The sequence below is a fragment of the Papilio polytes genome, unplaced genomic scaffold (assembly GCF_000836215.1).
Source record: "Papilio polytes unplaced genomic scaffold, Ppol_1.0 DF823177.1, whole genome shotgun sequence".
NCBI classification, from domain to species: domain Eukaryota; kingdom Metazoa; phylum Arthropoda; class Insecta; order Lepidoptera; family Papilionidae; genus Papilio; species Papilio polytes.
In genome coordinates this window covers 2,547,912-2,566,122 of record NW_013526027.1, presented here as the reverse complement: position 1 = coordinate 2,566,122, position 18,211 = coordinate 2,547,912, and the positions used below count along the sequence as shown (strand labels likewise).

General features: G+C 36.0%; 1 protein-coding gene across 1 annotated transcript in view; it reads left to right on the top strand.

Moving 5' to 3' along the window:
• Window positions 1–18,036, top strand: part of LOC106105078 (ring canal kelch homolog) — a 26,765-nt gene extending 8,729 nt beyond the window's left edge. Inside the window, exons 13-17 of the mRNA XM_013285303.1 lie at window positions 11,507–11,609; window positions 12,196–12,319; window positions 15,636–15,787; window positions 16,225–16,359; window positions 17,892–18,036. Of these exons, the coding sequence (XP_013140757.1) occupies window positions 11,507–11,609; window positions 12,196–12,319; window positions 15,636–15,787; window positions 16,225–16,359; window positions 17,892–18,036 (659 nt within the window). The remainder of the gene's footprint in view (window positions 1–11,506; window positions 11,610–12,195; window positions 12,320–15,635; window positions 15,788–16,224; window positions 16,360–17,891) is intronic.
• The last annotated feature ends 175 nt before the right edge of the window (window positions 18,037–18,211 follow it).

Here is an 18,211-nt window from a genome sequence, read left to right as displayed (position 1 = left end):
CGGACGCCGCGGAAGACATCTCAGAATGATGTACGACCAAGAGATGGACGACATCGAGCGGGTTCTTCTGCAAGAGGAACTCGAGCGTGAGGAGCACGAGCACGACCAACTCGGACATGACCACTTCGGACACAACCACGACTCGACGGAGTAGTCGTGACCACACCGACCACGGCGAAGCAGTCTCTACCACAAGTAGCTCGCCATAGGAATCCGAACATCGCTACCCAATTGTTGTTGTTTTGGTCGCTTCACTTAAAACACTTTTTTAAATAATCTCACCAGCGCCACCTGGTCTCAAACAGTCGCAAACAAACTCAAACACTAACAAACGTCTCGTGTTAAATTTAATATTAAGATATTAGCAAACAAAGCTACCGGTGAAAAAATGTTCCCTATGTCTAGTATATATTTCTTAAACATCTTTGGTATTACCAATCTTAAGCAGTAAATATATCAAAACTTGCTAGAACTTTGCAGTGCAGTCTCGTAGCAGAAAGGTCTCGTAGCAGAAAGGTCTCGTAGCGCAACCAAATTTCGTAGCATAATTGCCGTTACATTAGCATCGTAGCGATATTTTGTGATTTTCATACATTCCACCAACTCTCAAACTCCGTTAGTTTTAAATAGCGTAAGTAGTTAAACTTTTTATAAACGTAGTTTTGAATCTCTTCCGCCTTTTCTATCGTCTCCGAGATAAATGTATATCTTTGTCTATGACAGTAAATGTTAGTGTTGTCACTTGTATGAAACTCCTGTCTCTGTCTGTTTTAAAAGAGTGAGTGAGATAGTAAGAGTCCATTCGATTTAACATGCTCGATGTACAGTCGAGGTAAAAAATTATTTACTTGTATAGTATTTTTTAAATATTTTGTTTCCGAAATCGAAAAAACAATGTAATAATCATACTTTATTCTAATTTAAATACCAATTTTTGGATGTTTCTTACTAATTATCTCTAAATTAAGTTAACTGATCTTAATTAAATTGAGTACAGATGTAGACCATAGTCTAGAAGTCATAGACTACTTAATAAGTTTTTTAAAAACCGCGCGAAATAACCATCAGTTTTTTTTTATTGTTTTTATATCTTGACTGTACTTTTTCGTAATCCGTGTAAATATTAAAAACAGTAGAACCTCGATAACTCAAACCTCTGTTACTTAAAAAGATAATATGTTCCCTCTACCATAAACCTCTAAAATATAGACCCTTGATAACTTGAAACCTGTGTAACTTAAAATATTTAGTTTCCCTTGGACTTTAACTTAGGTTCTACTGTACTATTACTAGTAATATTTTCATATTTTTTTGATATTCTAGAATATAAATGGATGTACATTGTATGTAGTTTTAATATATTCTATTTTCCAAAGAATTAAATCTTCGAAAGACATCAGCTGTCTGTTACCTTTTAAAGTTTTTTTATATTAATATTTAAAATAATGTAATAAATGTGTAGTTTGATTTCCAAAGTTAACTAATAAAATTAATACTTGTATAGGAAAAAATAACTTGCATCTATATCTATACTATTATAATAAAGCGTAAACACACACTTCTTTGTTGCCTAAGATGTCAGCAATTACAGAATATTTTTGAATAATTCGTTCTTTAATAAAAAGCCCTACACTTACCTCACGCTTTAGGTTTTATATTTTCACGCCGTTAAACTTAGAGGTAAATATTTTAGATTAAAACTCTAATGTGGGAAAGAGACCATAAGTTGCTGCCAACATTAAGGAAACAAGATTGCCATGGTTTGTCATGTCATTTTGACATTTGCCATTGATAATTTGACAAAGGTGCACAATAAAATGATTTTTCTATTATTTTATGCGGATGAAGTCGCGTGGGAACAGCTAGTTATTAATATTTCCGATGAAATGTAATAGCCGCCATCTATAAATTTTAACGTTCGTATGTTTGCAAAATTTACAGCCGTATACTGAAACGATATTTGATTTAACAGCGTCTTACGTTAAATCATTAGTCTGTGTTGTTGGTTCGATAACTTCACGAAGTGTTTCCGAACTAACTGTTTAACTCCGTTGGAACATAGCTTAGAACACTAATGAATCAATAAAGATACAATAAACGGAAACTTCAGAAACCCGGCATTAAATTATTAGGACTTTGATAACGTTCTGATTCCATTAATATTCTGACATCCGTCAGATTACAAGTGCTTACAAAGTAATTCTTTTTAGAATTCGTCATTTAGGAACATTTGGGTCTTTTAGCAGAAAAATAATGTAATACCAGCTGGTCTTTGCTTAATTTTTTTTTTTTTTTGTTATTGAAATGTTAAGTGCCTTGATTTGTTTATAGCCTGTGGATTTGTCTATAAATATTATTATTGTATACAGTTTTGTTATTTAATAATAAATTATTACTAAGACATTGAGAAAGACTTAGTTTTTGTTGATTTGCGTAAGTGGATGTATTTGTTATTTGTATGTGATATGGACAATATATATTTCTAGTATGTTCTATCTATATGCGATATATTTATAGATATTAATGTAGGTACCGCTTTCTATGACTTAGGGAAATTAATGTTAATTTAGCGACAAAATATTTTCTAATTCCTTTTTAATATATATATGAGTCTCTCAAAACAGCTATATACAGAAACAATATTTAGATACGTAAATTATAGATTCTTAAATTCTAAAATACATTAAAATTTTAACGTCTGTCATTGCGGTATTCACCAAGTGTTTATTCGTTTTAATATTCGATGAATTAGATATACATTTTTATTGTTAAAACTCTTTTTTGTAAGTTAATGAAACGAATGTTTTTGTCCAAGTTTTACGCAGAAGTTCACGTTTTAGACATACAAATTTAATGCTAAAACCAAAAAAAAAATTAAAACTTGAATAAATTTGTCTATGAAAGGACTTAAGCTTGTACTCCGTGTGTTTAAACAAATAAAACTAACCACTTACAAAGGAAATAGACTGTTTCATTGTATTATTGACAAGGATTATGCTGAAATTAAGCCTAGTTTACACAATTACATTCCAGTAATAAATGCGCTGGATTACAACTGGAAATATAAACCACATTTGCGAGCAATGTGTGTTTTCCGGAGTACGTTTTACCATTGGTAATCCAGCGCTGGTTTCAATCGCTGGACTGGATTAATCAAATCTTCATGATTGTAAAGATTAAATTATTTTCTAGTGAAGCTTTAAATGTGTATCAATGCAATAGAATAATTTATATAAACATTTTCATTATAACTGCTTCTTGTATGTTTATATGGAGGTGCGGACTGGGAGCAGAAGCTATAACAATACATGTATGGATTGTATTGAGGTAGCGACGCTCCAGTCATTTTAATAAATGTTAATATTTGTGATCAATTTTTTATTTTCATCCCTGATACTACCTTAAAAAACGAACATTTCGACGTAAAGGAATTTTTAATAAATAATTTCATTCAGGCCCTAGCCCTGGCCCTAAGATTTGACATTAAGGGTGGGTGGGTAGTTTTAAAAATAAAATAGCAAAAGCCAACATCGAAAAAATAATTGAAGTTTTTATATTAGCTTAATGCCTAGTGCACGTAATGCCAGTAATAAAGGAATGTTACACTAGCTTAGCGTGGATTGTTTCAACGTGTCTCGTTATAACGTCTAATTTATGCCAGTGCTGATTTTGAACTACTGCCCAACTGCACTGATGTATTATAAATCAGGCATTATAAGGCTGTGTATAGGTGACTAGAAGACAAGTGTTTATAATAAGCTAATGTTTAGGTCGCAAATGGAGCAGAAGTACAACCGTAAGTACGCAGGTATAACTGTTTCCCGCCATTTATGCTCCCGCGCACCGCAAATTCAGTTGCGGCGCGAACGGTTACGTGAGTGGACGTTAGTTGCTGTGATTTGTATATTTACGATTTATTTTATAATTGCAATGGCGTAAATTACACTATAATAAGCGTTTCCGTGATTAAAAATGATGTTCCAAAGATGATGTGTTGATAATTTTTTCTCAATAATATGAAAATGTCTTAATAATAGAATAACTTTTAAAATATGATTGTTTAAAGTTGGTGATGAATTTTTAATACTTTAACAGAAAATTAGTTAGTGTGCGAGTGTTTAAAATTAGTGTTTTTGGACGTGGTATTTCTGTTTTAAATCGAATAATGAAGAAATTCGTACGTACGCGTCCCGCAGGCCCCACGGCACAACATACTCCAAATGGACACCCCAGTACGTAAGAAATTACGGTAAACCATACGTGGGTAACCCACATTTAACAAGTAATACAGACTATATTTAGAAAAACTAATACATAACAAACCGTCGTTTATTAACTAGATACCCTAATTAACCGGCAGCCTTAGTGGCAAGTAAACTCAACTCTTTCACGATAAATTCCCGTTAAATTCGTCTCATTTGTAGTCGAAAATACAATAAATCACAATGTCATTGTTGGTTAACGTGTGAATGAGAACAACAAACAATCAACTAGTCAAGGTTTTTATTTTTTAATGTCACATGGAAACAAAACTTACGTTTTGTGTAGGAGAAATTTTATTTTTTAGTAAACTGCAATATTTACAAATAAGAGGAAACTATTGAGATTAAAGTGTAGGTAATTTTTTTAACAGCACTAATCTTTGTATATTACCTTTGACTAAGTTTTCCGAAGATTTCAGAAACTGATCCTAAAATGCTTGCGATAAGCGACGTAGGCAATAGTTACGTCAAATATCTTACTAATCTTACTAATATCTTACTTCTTACTTAATATTATAAATGCCAAAAGTTTGGATGGATGGATGGATAGATGTTTTTTAGAGTTTGTAGCCTAAACGTCTGAACGGATCTTAGTCTGGAAGAACACATAGGCTGGCTACTCACTTTTTTTTAATTCCACGCGGACGGAGTCGCGGGCGAAAACTAGTGTATAATAAACTCTGTTTACACCGCCGGGTAACAGGCATGAGAATGGACTTAATGCATTCGCTGATATCGCAATGTGCAAAATGTAAATGCGAATTATACTTGCCCTCGTGTCAAGGATGGCTCTAAACGTACAATACCTACAATACTAACCGTAGATTCCCACTGCCTAAAATAAACACAAAAAGGTAAAAACCGAAAAAACCAGTATAGCAGTTATGTTCTACAGACACGAACCATTTATTCTTGTTCGTAATAAAAGCCGACTGGTCTTTAGGTAAACGATCGTAGGTCTACATTATCTTTAAGCTTTTTGAACGACAAATCAACACGCAGTTAGTGTTACACCGTTTTTTAAAGAAAATAAAGAAGACATGTGTTTCAGTGGGTACTGGAATTCCACAATGAAAATATTTCTCAGGCAAACTTTTGTCATAAGTTCACACTACATGTCACGTTTAATTTCTCGCGGCAACTTAGCCTGGTTCACTGAACTCGATTCCATGTCTACGTTGATTGAATTGTTTTCATTTGCACATCTCTATTTTCAAATAGAGATAATTTAATGCTTTCTAAATCAATCCTAATATTATAAAGAGGAAAGATTTGTATTTCTGTATGTATTGAAATAAATCAAAAACTACTGGGCCGATTTCAAAAATTCTTACACCATTAAAAAGCTAATCAGTGAGTAAAATAGGCTATATTTTATAGTTTTTTTTTTATTTTCACGTGGGCGAAGTCGCGAGCAACAGCTAGTAACTCGTATATTAGTATAGAAATTTGAATCCACAAAATGCCGAAACTTAATATGGACATACCTTCAATAACCCACACAAACTGATATTTGTTTAGGCAACTATATAATTTGGTGTCTGATTAGGCTTTTTTATTGTTTAAATAGTCGATGCAGTCGTTTTCTTGTCAATTGACCGAAAATTGCAAACATTCTAATATGTCCTTACTTCCCATCTTCCCTTCCTTCACCCCCTTTTCTTATAGGAAGATGGGAAGGGAACGTGGATTTGACGAGGCAGGAGATGCATAGGAAGAGGAAGTGTCCTCTTTATGTGCATCTCCTCCTAAAGGTAAGCAACGCATGCGTTATTGCAGATGTCTATAGGCAGCAGTCGCTTCGCCAGTTTGGCGGATTCAAGTGGCCACTTTGTCGTCTGCCGCCGTTTATTATAAAAAAAAATATAACTTTAGGTCTCTCAGATTATAATGATCTAAGATTCTAACATAACCTTCGGGGGTCCATCTTCAGAGCGAGTGTTCCTGAGGTTGTTTATCGGTCGCGTCACGCCTCGCACTGGACGCACCAGTCGCCCTTAAGATGGACCCCCGAAGGATCCGAAACTGGTCGGTGCTGCCACCGGAAAAATAGACGTAATATTATAAATGCGAAAGTCTAGATGGATGGATGTTTGTTAAAGGCTGAACGGATTTCAATGAAATTTGGTATAGATTTAAAGGATAATCTGGAAGAACACATAGGCTACTCACTTTCGTTTTTTTTTAAATCCACGCTGACGGAGTCGCGGGCGAAAGCTTGTTAGTTTTAATAATGTCACACGAAAGCTTAAATAATTTGATCCAAGATTCGTTTCAATATTCTTGTTCTATGTTACAAAGGCTTTTATGCACCTGTTATAGGTAAGTAAGCCGGCAGTCGGGGTCGCTGTTGGCGCGTCAATCAAAGATAACGGTCGGCGCATCGGAGCGCGCCGTGGACTTTCACTGCTGCGCACGCGCATGCTAACAAACGAACTGTCATATTATGAAAACTAGACACAAATTCTATAGTTAAGACTGCTAAGAATGTTCTCAGAGAGTTTATATAATATAGTGTTATTTTAATAGATATCGTTTAAACAACATAAGGATTATTTACTTATGGTAACAGAACGGAGAAAATTGCGATGGAGTATTTGATTCCGTTTATCTTAAGTGTTTAATCAAACATTTTATAGCGTGACTAGCTTTCGCCCTCGACTTCTTTCTAGTGGAATAAAAAAAAACTAATACTAAGCAGCCTACGTGTTCGTCCAGACTATCCTCTACATCTATGCCAAATTTCATGGAGATCCGTTTACCAGTTTAGGCAACAAACTAACAAACATCCATCTAAACTTTCGCATTTATAATATTAGTATGCTAGCTATAGAAACATTATATGTAGGCTTGTAAACGATCTTAATCAATAAATAAAGAAGCATTTATACTGAAAACAGTATGCTGATTATAGGCTACTTTTTATGTTAGTACTAGCTGTTGCCGTGCGGTTTCATCCGCGTGAAATTATGAAAATTTTATTTCATTGTTTATATTTGTCAAATTATCAATAGCCAATGTCAAAATGACATGACATGACATAACAAACCTTGGCAATGCTGCTACCTTGGTGTTGGCAGCAACTTATGGTCTCTTTCCCACATTAGGGTTTTCATCCAAATCATTTACCCCCTAAGCTCAATGGCGTGAAAATATATAGCCTAAAGCATGACGTAAGTGTAGGGCTCTTTATTAAAAAAACAATTATTCAAAAATATGCTGTAATTGCTGACATCTTAGGCAACAAAGCAGTGTGTGTTTACGCTTTATTATAATAGTATAGATAGTATAGATTGCGTGGACGAAGTCGCGGGCAACAGTTAGTCTATAATATAAGCGGAGAAAAATAAGTGTCCGAACAGTTTCTAGCTATACTTTTTGAGGTTATACGTTAATTTCATCTCGTAAATTAATAATACATAATATAGACATCTCTTTTAGAAAAGCATACGAGTATCTGCATATAGAAATTGTTTAGTTTGGGGTTGTGCGGTTACTGCGGTCGATCCGTTTACAAATGAGTTTTCTGTTTGAACGCATTTTCCTTTGTCGTTTCTCCTCATTAGGGACGTTGCTTGTTTTAAATACTAACCGTTTCAGAATAACTTTCCTTATAATAAGAAACATCGGTTATCTATACTATACTTACTATACTATTATAATAAAGCGTAAACACACACTTTGTTGCCTAAGATCTCAGCAATTACAGTATGCTTTTGAATAATTCTTTTTTTAATAAAAAGCCCTACACTGACGTCACGCTTTAGGCTATATATTTTCATGTTATTAAACTTAGGGAGTAAATAAATTGTAAAAAACCTTGCTGTGGGAAAGACACCATACAGTACAAGATGCCAACAACAAGGAAGATAGCTATGGAACGGTAATTTGTATTTTGATACTTGCATGTGAGACTTTGACAAATGTAAACAATTAAATTTTCACAATTTCATGCGGATGAAGCCGAACGGAAAGTGTTTTTAATAAAGCCGTTTTACTATTTTTTTCTTGTGGCAATATTTACAAATACAGTTTTTATTTATAGATGGCGTGGCTACCGCTGGGCTACACGAACACTCCACGTTACCAAGGTTTGTATTCATAATAATACACCAATTCCACTCACGTCAATTACTAGTAATGATGGTCAGATTAAGAGTTCACAAAGTAGACTCGTTGAGGTCTTTTGGCTATTGGGTTATCTAATTATCCTACTATTTCTACTTTCTTTTTATCTACAGAATATCCATAGACACGTCTTAATTTTTATTTTATAACACTAAGGGCCTTCATCAGCCAGTGGACGATGAAGGCTCAGAGCCCTTAAAATGACGTTACTGTCACATAAGGGAACAAAATACGATATTTCCATCATACATATATTTTACACGTTAGACTTTTATCAGACAATTTACAATTTGGTGGGACAGGCCCTAAATAAATTTCCGGTGAGTTCCACGGAGATCCCGGAACCCACTTATATTGCACTAGAGGCTGGCCACCGAGAAGGGCCCCAAAAGGAAGGGTATCTTTTTGAAGATTTCCCCCGATACCAAAAAAAAGGCCCTAAGTAAAACAATAGTCATATTTGTACTATCGTTTTTAGAGCAATTAACGAGGATGGCAATAGTATTAGGGAAAGGTATTCAATTATAATAGACCCATTTCATATATTGGTTACTAACTCAGGAAGCGATCAAGCTTAGTTGGTTTAGCTTACGAAATACCGTTCCGCTTGACAGATCGTGTGAACACACGCTTCATGGGATCTTTGTGTTTGTGCAATACTTGTGCAATATACACTATTGTACCACAAATGAAAGACTTGTATAACAATATTCAAACTTAAGGAGTGATCGAGAAGCGACGACTGAGATAGATTAACCTGGAGAACAAAAACCGATCCTACGGGTGTAGGGTGCTAGGAGCTGATAATAATGATCAAACGTTAAACACCCTATTCCCATATTTGACAAGTCATATCATACTTCATACTAATATTATAAATGCAAAAGAAGAGATGGATGGATAGATAGATGGATGGATGAATGTTTGTTAGAGTTCAGCCTAAACGGCTGAACGGATTTCGATGAAATTTGGCATAGACGTAGAGGACAGTCTGGAAGAACACATAGGCTACTCACTTTTGTGTTTTATTTAATTCCACGCGGACGGAGTCCCGAGCGACAGCTAGTTATAAAATAAATATAACTGATGTTACTAAGTTATTTTTGTACGTATTCGTATCACGTAAAATCTACTGGGCCGATTTCAAAAATTCTTTTATTATCAGAAAGATAATTTATCTGTGAGTAACATAGGCTGTATTTTTTAGTATTTATTAATTTCACGTGGGCGAAGACGCGAGTAACAGTGAGTTAGAAATAATTTGCGTAATTTGTCAATTGTCTAACCAATCAAGGTATAAAATATTGTTGTAAATGCAAAATCGCGAGCCGCAATAAAGTTTGTATGTCACTATACTAATCTGACGCGCGCACACTTTTGTGATATTATATCATTTGACATGTAATCCAAAAGCGTATTGCGTTATGTATCCGTTGCATTATTAATTTACATATCCGTATCATATTACGGTAATAAAACCCGTAGAATATAGTTTTCTGTGATATATTTGCTTACTGATCGTTTAGGAATGCTAAAGCATTTAATATAAGATAACAACTTCATATCAAAGAAAAGTTGAATGAACAATCACTACCTTTCGGTTAAAAAATTATCAAAATCGGTCCACTAGCGGCGGAGGTATACCGTAATACACATAAAAAAAACATACAGACGAATCGAGTACCTCCTTCTAGTGGGAAGTCGGTCAAAAAGCTTATTCAAGTAATGGATTTGAACAAAAGATAATTTTATCTTACTCAATGATAATGCTTGAGATTGAGATCGTACATAACCTCGTGTCCGTGTACCGAGTTTTGTACTTGCAAAGGGACATAGCACGCTATCGCCGTGACACGCTGGAATTGAAACACGCTGGCTTACAAACACGTTAGCGACAAAACGAAGGCATTGTAATCGTAACACGCTGATGCATCCGATTGGGCTAATAATTATCTATATCTATACTAAACATATGTATAATAAAATTGGAGGTTCTATTTGTAATACCAAAAGGAAAATTCCAGATTTCGGAAAGATGATATATTTGATGATTATATTTGCGTTGCTTATAACGAAAATCGCATTTAAAAAAATGTCTCTGTCCGCACGCCGCGTTTGTTCCGGGTAATCTCCAAAACTGCTAGGTCAATTTCGACCGGATTTTCACTGAAGGGTAGCTGACATAGGCCGGCATATTATAAGCTACTTTTTTTTTAATTCCGCGCTGTCAAAATGGCGACCGGACCGTTATCTCTCGAACGGGTGGTCCGATTTGGATGGGACTTTGACTGAAAGGTAGATGCACGCGGGAATGTTTTGCGCTAACGAAGTTTGCTGGCAACTGCACGTCCTTTATAAATATAGACAGCTTTAGTCGCCGTCGTGTCCAAAATATTATGTCACGCTGTCTCAACACGCTGGCGCCTTATCACGCTGTATCCATTGACTAACGTGACAAAAAAGGACCGCGCACGCGTTCTGGTTACACGAGCGTCCTTCGCGACAATAGTGTAACATTGCTCAGTCGCGAATACTAAAAAGCGAATCGAATATTAGCTCTGACGGTATTTGCATGAAGTAACTTAAAGAACTTAAGACGTGAAATATTAGGAACGATACTTTAGCGTTTTTGAGAATTTACTTTTAGTCAAATTGTTCCACTACAAGATACTAGGAATGCGAATATAAAGCCCGCTACAGACGCCCAGTTATAGAAAGAGTTATTTAAAGAATCGAACATAAAGAGAATACAAACTGAATAGTTCAACTGACAGTTAAAATTTTGCTTAACCTAACCTCTTCCATCATTCGTTTACTACGCCCTCCCGCTGTTAGTCCAAAATGTTAGTATACTCTGTATAGAATATATAGTACTAGCTGTCGCCCGTGACTCCGTCTGCGTGGAATTAAAATAAAAACAAAAGTGAATAGCCAAATGTGTTCTACCAGACTATCCTCTACATCCGTACCAAATTTCATCGAAATCCGTTCAGCCGTTTAGGCTACAAATACTAACAAACATCCATCCATCTAAACTTTCGCATTTGTAATATTAGTACGATAGTATGATGCATTAGAATGAGGAACTCTCAACAATACATGGAGACGAATTCAAGGTTTTTGTCTGGATGACGTCATTATCCGTGACTTGTGCGACATTTCACGCGCCGGTGGTCACTGTCCGCGCGACGCGTTCTCAAAACGAACGGTCAAGCGAACGTAAATAAATCTTGAATGAAATGCATAATAAATTGATACAATATTACGATGTCGCTAGGTATCTTGGTTGTGATGTGATAAGATACTCTTAATAACTTGCCTTTCATACATGTTAACTTGTACCTATGCTTAAGCCTGCCACAGATGGACATTTTTAAATGAACAGTCTATTCGGACTGAGTATAATGTAGCTATAGCAAAAGTAGCTTTGAAAAGAGATGTAATAAGTAAACAAAATTTATAGATCAGGGGTGGCGAACCACTGGCATGCGTGGCATACATAATATTTTGATCGTTTAAAATCATAAAAACACTACGAACAAAGTATAAAGACGTTGCACTATAGAATTGACTTAAAAATCGCAATAAAATTCATTCGATAGCTCATCTAAGATCGTATAAATCATTTAAAAAAAATTGCACTTTGATGCATAAATGTTCGCCACCCCTGTTATAGTTTTTCATACTATTTTACAATGTAATTACACAGATTTCAACACTTATTTTATTTCTTAAATCCTGTCTTCTTTTTTATACGTAAGGAAGTTGATACGTGAAATATGGTGAAAATGTTCTTTGTTGGTAGGCGGTGGAAGGAGGATGGCAGCGCAAGAGATGGCGCGCTGTGGGAGGATCCAGACTTCCCTGCAGATATTAGCTCTATTGGATGTCGACGATCACCGCCAGATCTGCTCTGGATGCGGCCACATGTAAGTTACCTTAAAATTGCTTCTTTTGACGTTAAAAATGGATAGTTCTAAGTTCAACTTTTGTTGTTCAACAAACGAGCTTGCAGTCACTTTAATTCAATAAAAATAACGTCGTTGCTTACAGATGTCACAGAATATAAAAGGCGAGAGATAGACAATTCTCTTTTAGCACCTTTTACACTCCCTTTTAAAGACAATCTTATAGGTTAATAACGGAAAAATTTACAGTTTGTCTACAATCCAGACCAAAATTGTAGATTATCCCCAAATAAAATATAGACACGTGTCATAGAAGGTCATAGTCTCTTGTAACCTCAAATGTTACCATCAGTGACATTACGGTCACGACTATTGTAATATTGAACAGCGTCCCGCCACTTGCGCAAACACAATTCAAAATGGCCGCGCCTCGTCACGTTCGCGCCAAAATGTTCACTGTTATTAAATTGTATTTTGTTTTAGGGTTAATATTATAAATGTCTCGGTTAAGTCCTTACGACTAAATAAGACTTATTCGGAACTCAAGATTAAGTTTTTTTTTTCAAATAGACTCTGAAAAAATTTAGGATATTTGTGTAAATGTCCTTGTGCTGTCTGACGATGTAACTCGAGTTATTGTTAGCAAATACATATATATTTAAAATATTTCTTTACATATGAATTAGTCACGGCTAATGTCAAATAGTTTGCATCACAAATATTGTAACAAAAATGTAAGTCATTTTTCGTTAGATTTTATGAAGATCTTAATGATCTTAGAAACGTTTTTATTGCATTTACAAACATATCGTAATCAGTAACATGTAATCGATGCCTGTAAAATGAAAAAGGTGAGCAGAAGTATATTTTTTTATAAGCGAAGGGCGCAAACGAGCGGCGGGTTCACAGAGGTGGTCAACGACGCCCATGGAATGGACATACGCAACACCAGAGGAATTACAGATGATTTGTTATTGTGCCATTCGCCTCTGTGATAATACATTTTTATATGTCCTTAATTCATTTATGTAACATTGCATATTTAGTCTACGGTTTTCGGATATTTTTTTAGAAGCGAAATTGTTTAGTTACTAGCTATTGCTCGCGACTTCATTCCCGAAATTTAATGATGACGTTATTCACGGATAAATTACCTTTCTAACGTTAAAAATTTTTTTTTAATCGACCTAGTAGGTTTTGGACCTATTTTCTACATCTATGCCGAATTTCATAGAGATCCGTTCAGCCGTTTAGGCTACAAACTCTAACAAACATCCATCCAAACTTTCGCATTTATAATATTAGTAAGAAGTAAGATTTAAGTGACATTTGGCTACTACTCGTATAATTCTTACTTTCGCTGACCACAGCACTCACTTTTACATTTTACATTTCGTCTTAACTCTCCTTTCCAGTGTGCAAGTTAGACATATGATTTCTTTTAGCCGAGATTGCACGCTTGAGTTACAATATTACACATTAATTTAAAAAATTATAGCCCGTATTACTTCTGGATAATGTTACTTTCTAATTACGAAACTAAGTCCGGGTCTTTACGATTACAAACATATATTTCCTTACAAAATCATTGTAGATAAAAATAGTTTTTTATTATTTTGATGAACCGTTATTAAAGGTAAGATTTGCATAAGAATTGCATCAAGAGTTTTTGTTTACTAGTCGAACATATCATATTCATACTAATATTATAAATGTGAAAGTTTAGATGGATGGATGGATGTTTAGTAGAGTTTGTGGCCTAAACGCCTCAATGGATTTCGATGAAATTTGGCATATAAGTAGAAGATAGTCTGGAAAACACATAGGCTATTCATTTTTTTTTCAATTCCACGCGGACAGAGTCGCGAGCCAAAGGCAGTTGGTCAATAAATGTTCTGTTACGTTGTGACCTTTTGAACTTGAAACCAATTTCAAAGACTGAGCCTATAATCAACGCAAGCGGCTGACAGAAATAGATAATGTAATTTAATTTATGCTCTTTATCCGAGAGATATATGCACACACAGTCGTTTTTTTTTAAATTATACATTACTTGTGGATAACTTTTTTATTATAAATTCTTGGATAGGAATTTTCGGTCGCGTGCGGTATCAAACACACCGCCAGCGGAAATGAAAAGTTAAAGAAAGGTGTTATATTGTTGGCCGGCAGTAGAAGTGGCGGTTGCAATATTTATTGGCATCGACCGCGGAAATAAGCTTGCGTTTTTGCAACAATGTGCAGCGTTACGTGACGTAATGTATCGCTGCCGCTTCCACAGCTGTATTAAGACTCAAAATTTACGAAGGCTTGAAGTTAGCTGCGATCAAATGTTGATTTACTACTAGAGAGAGCGTTAGGTATTATATGAAAGGCTCGTCGAAGCCAAAAATTGTATGTTTTCTGCAAAACGTCGGATTTTTGACTGTTTACTCATTTGCGAAATGCAGTTCTTTACGCATTGCTTTTCATGCGATATTACGAACAGCTATAAAGTTTGCATTGTGTTATACTTTATTTAGTATGGTAATTGTGCGTAGTGATTTGGTATATTGATTATATATTATACCAATAGTAACAATGTTGTCGCTATACCCAGTTACTTTGTTGTCCACGGGAACAAATAAAGCGCTACGTTCCCATGCTAGGTACTTACTAAGAAACCATGTCAGCAGTCGGCACAGTTGTTTAAATATAACAACGTATTTGCATAAAAATTTCACGTTAGGGCGTCTGTACATGGACAGTACGATGTCGAGTCGATACCCGCATTGTTAAGTAGTTTATTTAAAAACTAGCTGTTGCCCGCGACTTCGTCCGCGTGAAACTTAAAAATAATGAAAAGGATATGGGAAACTATAGTCTATGTTACAGATAAATTACCTTTCTAACGGAGAAAGAATTTTTAAAATCGACCCAGTATTTGTTGAGCATTTTACAATCAAACAAACAATGTTTTCCTCTTTATAATATTAGTAAAGATTAGTTAAACTGAAGAACGGTTCTTACCATCAGTGAAAGACCTTATCCCTTTCGTTCTTCCATGAATTCTAGTAATTTAATTTTTTTTCTTTTATCCGGAGATCATTGAGAACAATTGAAATTATGTTAATTCTTTCGCCCCCAACTCCGGTCGCGTAGAATTTAAAAAAAAAACAAAACTGAGTAGCCTATGTCTTCTTCCCAACTATCCTCTACGACTATGCTAAATTTCACTGTGAACCGTTCAGCCGTTTAGGCTACAAACTGTAACAAACATCCATCCATCTAAACTTTCGCATTTGTAATATTAGTAAGATTTACTAAAGTGGATCTAAATTGTATCAACTTGCATCAGGAGTTGAGCGCAAAACCACGATTCCTGGGGGACACGACACTGGAAGGTTCAGACACACCAGCGACAGCATCCAGGCTTGCAGCCCAGTCCACTGACGACCTCACGCCAGACAAACAAACAGATATAGAAACTGATGAAGAGTTTGCTGCTAGGTGAGTTCCCTTTACATCATCACCAGCTCACTATAACTCCCCACTAAGGTGCTCGAAGCCTACCCTCAGTAAAGGAGTGACTAGGCCATAGTCAAGTACGCTGGCTCACTGCGGGTAGGTTGACTTCACACTTCTCTGATATGTGCAGGTTGCATCACGATGTTTTCCATCACCATAACGTCGAATGGATTATGCATATATAAAATTCGAAAATCATATTGGTACGGCGGGATTCGAACCCATCACCTAGATTCCTAGTTAAGTTCTTAAGCCTCTAAGCCACCGACGCTACATGCAACATCCCTTTACATGCAACATCAATTTAAAAAAAATCCCTTTCACGTAGATAAGGTTAAAAATGAAAAGAAGATAACGTAAGTATCTATTCGAAACCAGAGAACGACACAAAAAAAAAATATGTAATTTGTCTTTTTTAGATGGTGTGTAGATGTAGGCGAGGTGGGCGACAGTAACTTGTGTTGTGCGGCGGCCGCACTAGCCCTCACGCCGCGCCTGCTCGCACGCGCTGCGCCGCCGCACTCCTTCCGACAGGGATACACTGGCGCGTTCAGGTAATTAAAAATAATTGATTAAATATCTTCTAAAGTTAATAGTTAAAAAAACAATAGCACTTCAATTACTAAACAAATTAAATCTAATGCGCGGTTCACACTTGGCCAGTACTATAACTGGACTGGCAATCAACTGGCGTTGTGCGAACAATAACTCACGCCAGTGAGTGAATATAATTTATCACTGGCTTTCGCCACTATCCAACTGTACTGGTCAAAGTGTGAACTCGGAATAAATGTCTAAAAGAGAATATTCTAAATGACTAGCACTACTTACTAATATTATAAATAAGATAGTGCAGATGGATGGATGTTTGTTAGTTTGCTGCGGAAGATGCTCAATGAAATTTGGCCAAGATATAAAAGTTAATCTAGACGAACAAAGGCTACTTAGTTTTTTAATTGTGCACGGACGGAGCCGCTGGCGAAAGCTAGGGAATACTTTATGTGTAAAGACGGTATAGATCAGTTGTATACGTCAATGGAAACAGACCAGGTCAGGGTCGTGTGAGCATTGAACCGGCGGGAAGTCGTGATTCCAACATTATAGTTTTTGTGCTTACATTGCTCGCGTTTGTGATTCGTCTCGCGGAATAATGCGTGTCATCTACACTATGAAATTTCACTTCCATGTAAACGCATTTCTTCATTTACTTGTTTAACTGTTTTTATTACGATTTAAAAGATAATTTACAAATTACTACACTAGCTTTTGCCCGCGACTTCGTCCGCGTAGAATTAAAAACAAAATTGAGTAGCCTATGTGTCCTTCCAGACTATCCTCTACGTGTTTGTAGCCTAAACGGCTGAACGGATTTCGATAAAATTTGGTACAGATGTGGAGGACAGTCTAGAACAACAGATAGGCTACTCACTTTGTTTTTCTAAAATCCACGGGGACGGAGTCGCGGGCGAAAGCTAGTATAAGTATAAACATAATAAGTATAAATAAAGAAACTTAAGTATTTATTACAAATACCATTTACTTTCATATTTGTGCTGTATTTCAAAATGCATGACTCCGCTCTGTTTGTTTTGAAACACTTTATAATGTTTTGATAACTTAAGGTTTTTCTGACTCATTTTAAAGTGTTCACAATTGGTACATTTATGCGTAATTTGTATATTTGTTATCGCTTGAACATATACGAGTAATTAAAATACAATTACTTACATAGGCAGTACCGGTGTTAACAATGTCACCTTTGACTTAACTATCGCACGACTGTTTAATCTCGCTTTGATTACTATGAACTTATGGAGGTGCGTACACTACTCGATTTCTAGTTGTGCAACAAAACAGTTGAATTGGCTACAAAATAATCGACAATCGTACAACAGTTTGTGCGATAGTTTAGTCAAAGGTCTCCGCTGTAACCCTTCCTCCCCCAAAGATATGGTAAAAAGAGGGCGCCGTATCTCTCACTCAGGGCGCTGACTGACTGATAACGGTAACTGAATATATCTTAGTTTCTGAAAAGCAGATTGTGATGAATGACCACGTCGTTATACAATGGAAACCGTATATGTAGGTTCCAGTTCTGGGTATGGGGCTCGTGGCGCTGGATAACGGTCGACGACCGGCTGCCGACGCGCCGCGGCCGCCTCATCACCAGCCGCAGCGCGCTGCCGCACGACTACACAGTGCCACTGCTAGAAAAAGCTTATGCCAAGTGAGATATCGTCAACCTGACTATTAACAAAGAGTCCGTTATAGATACTACATGTACTTAAGCCAGTGCATCTCCTTCACTTGCTGCAGATATCTGTGGGCAGCGGTTCTTTAGTTGTTGTAGCGAAATGAGTATGTTCCCTACAGATTGTACGGCAGCTACATGTGCCTGCGCGAGGG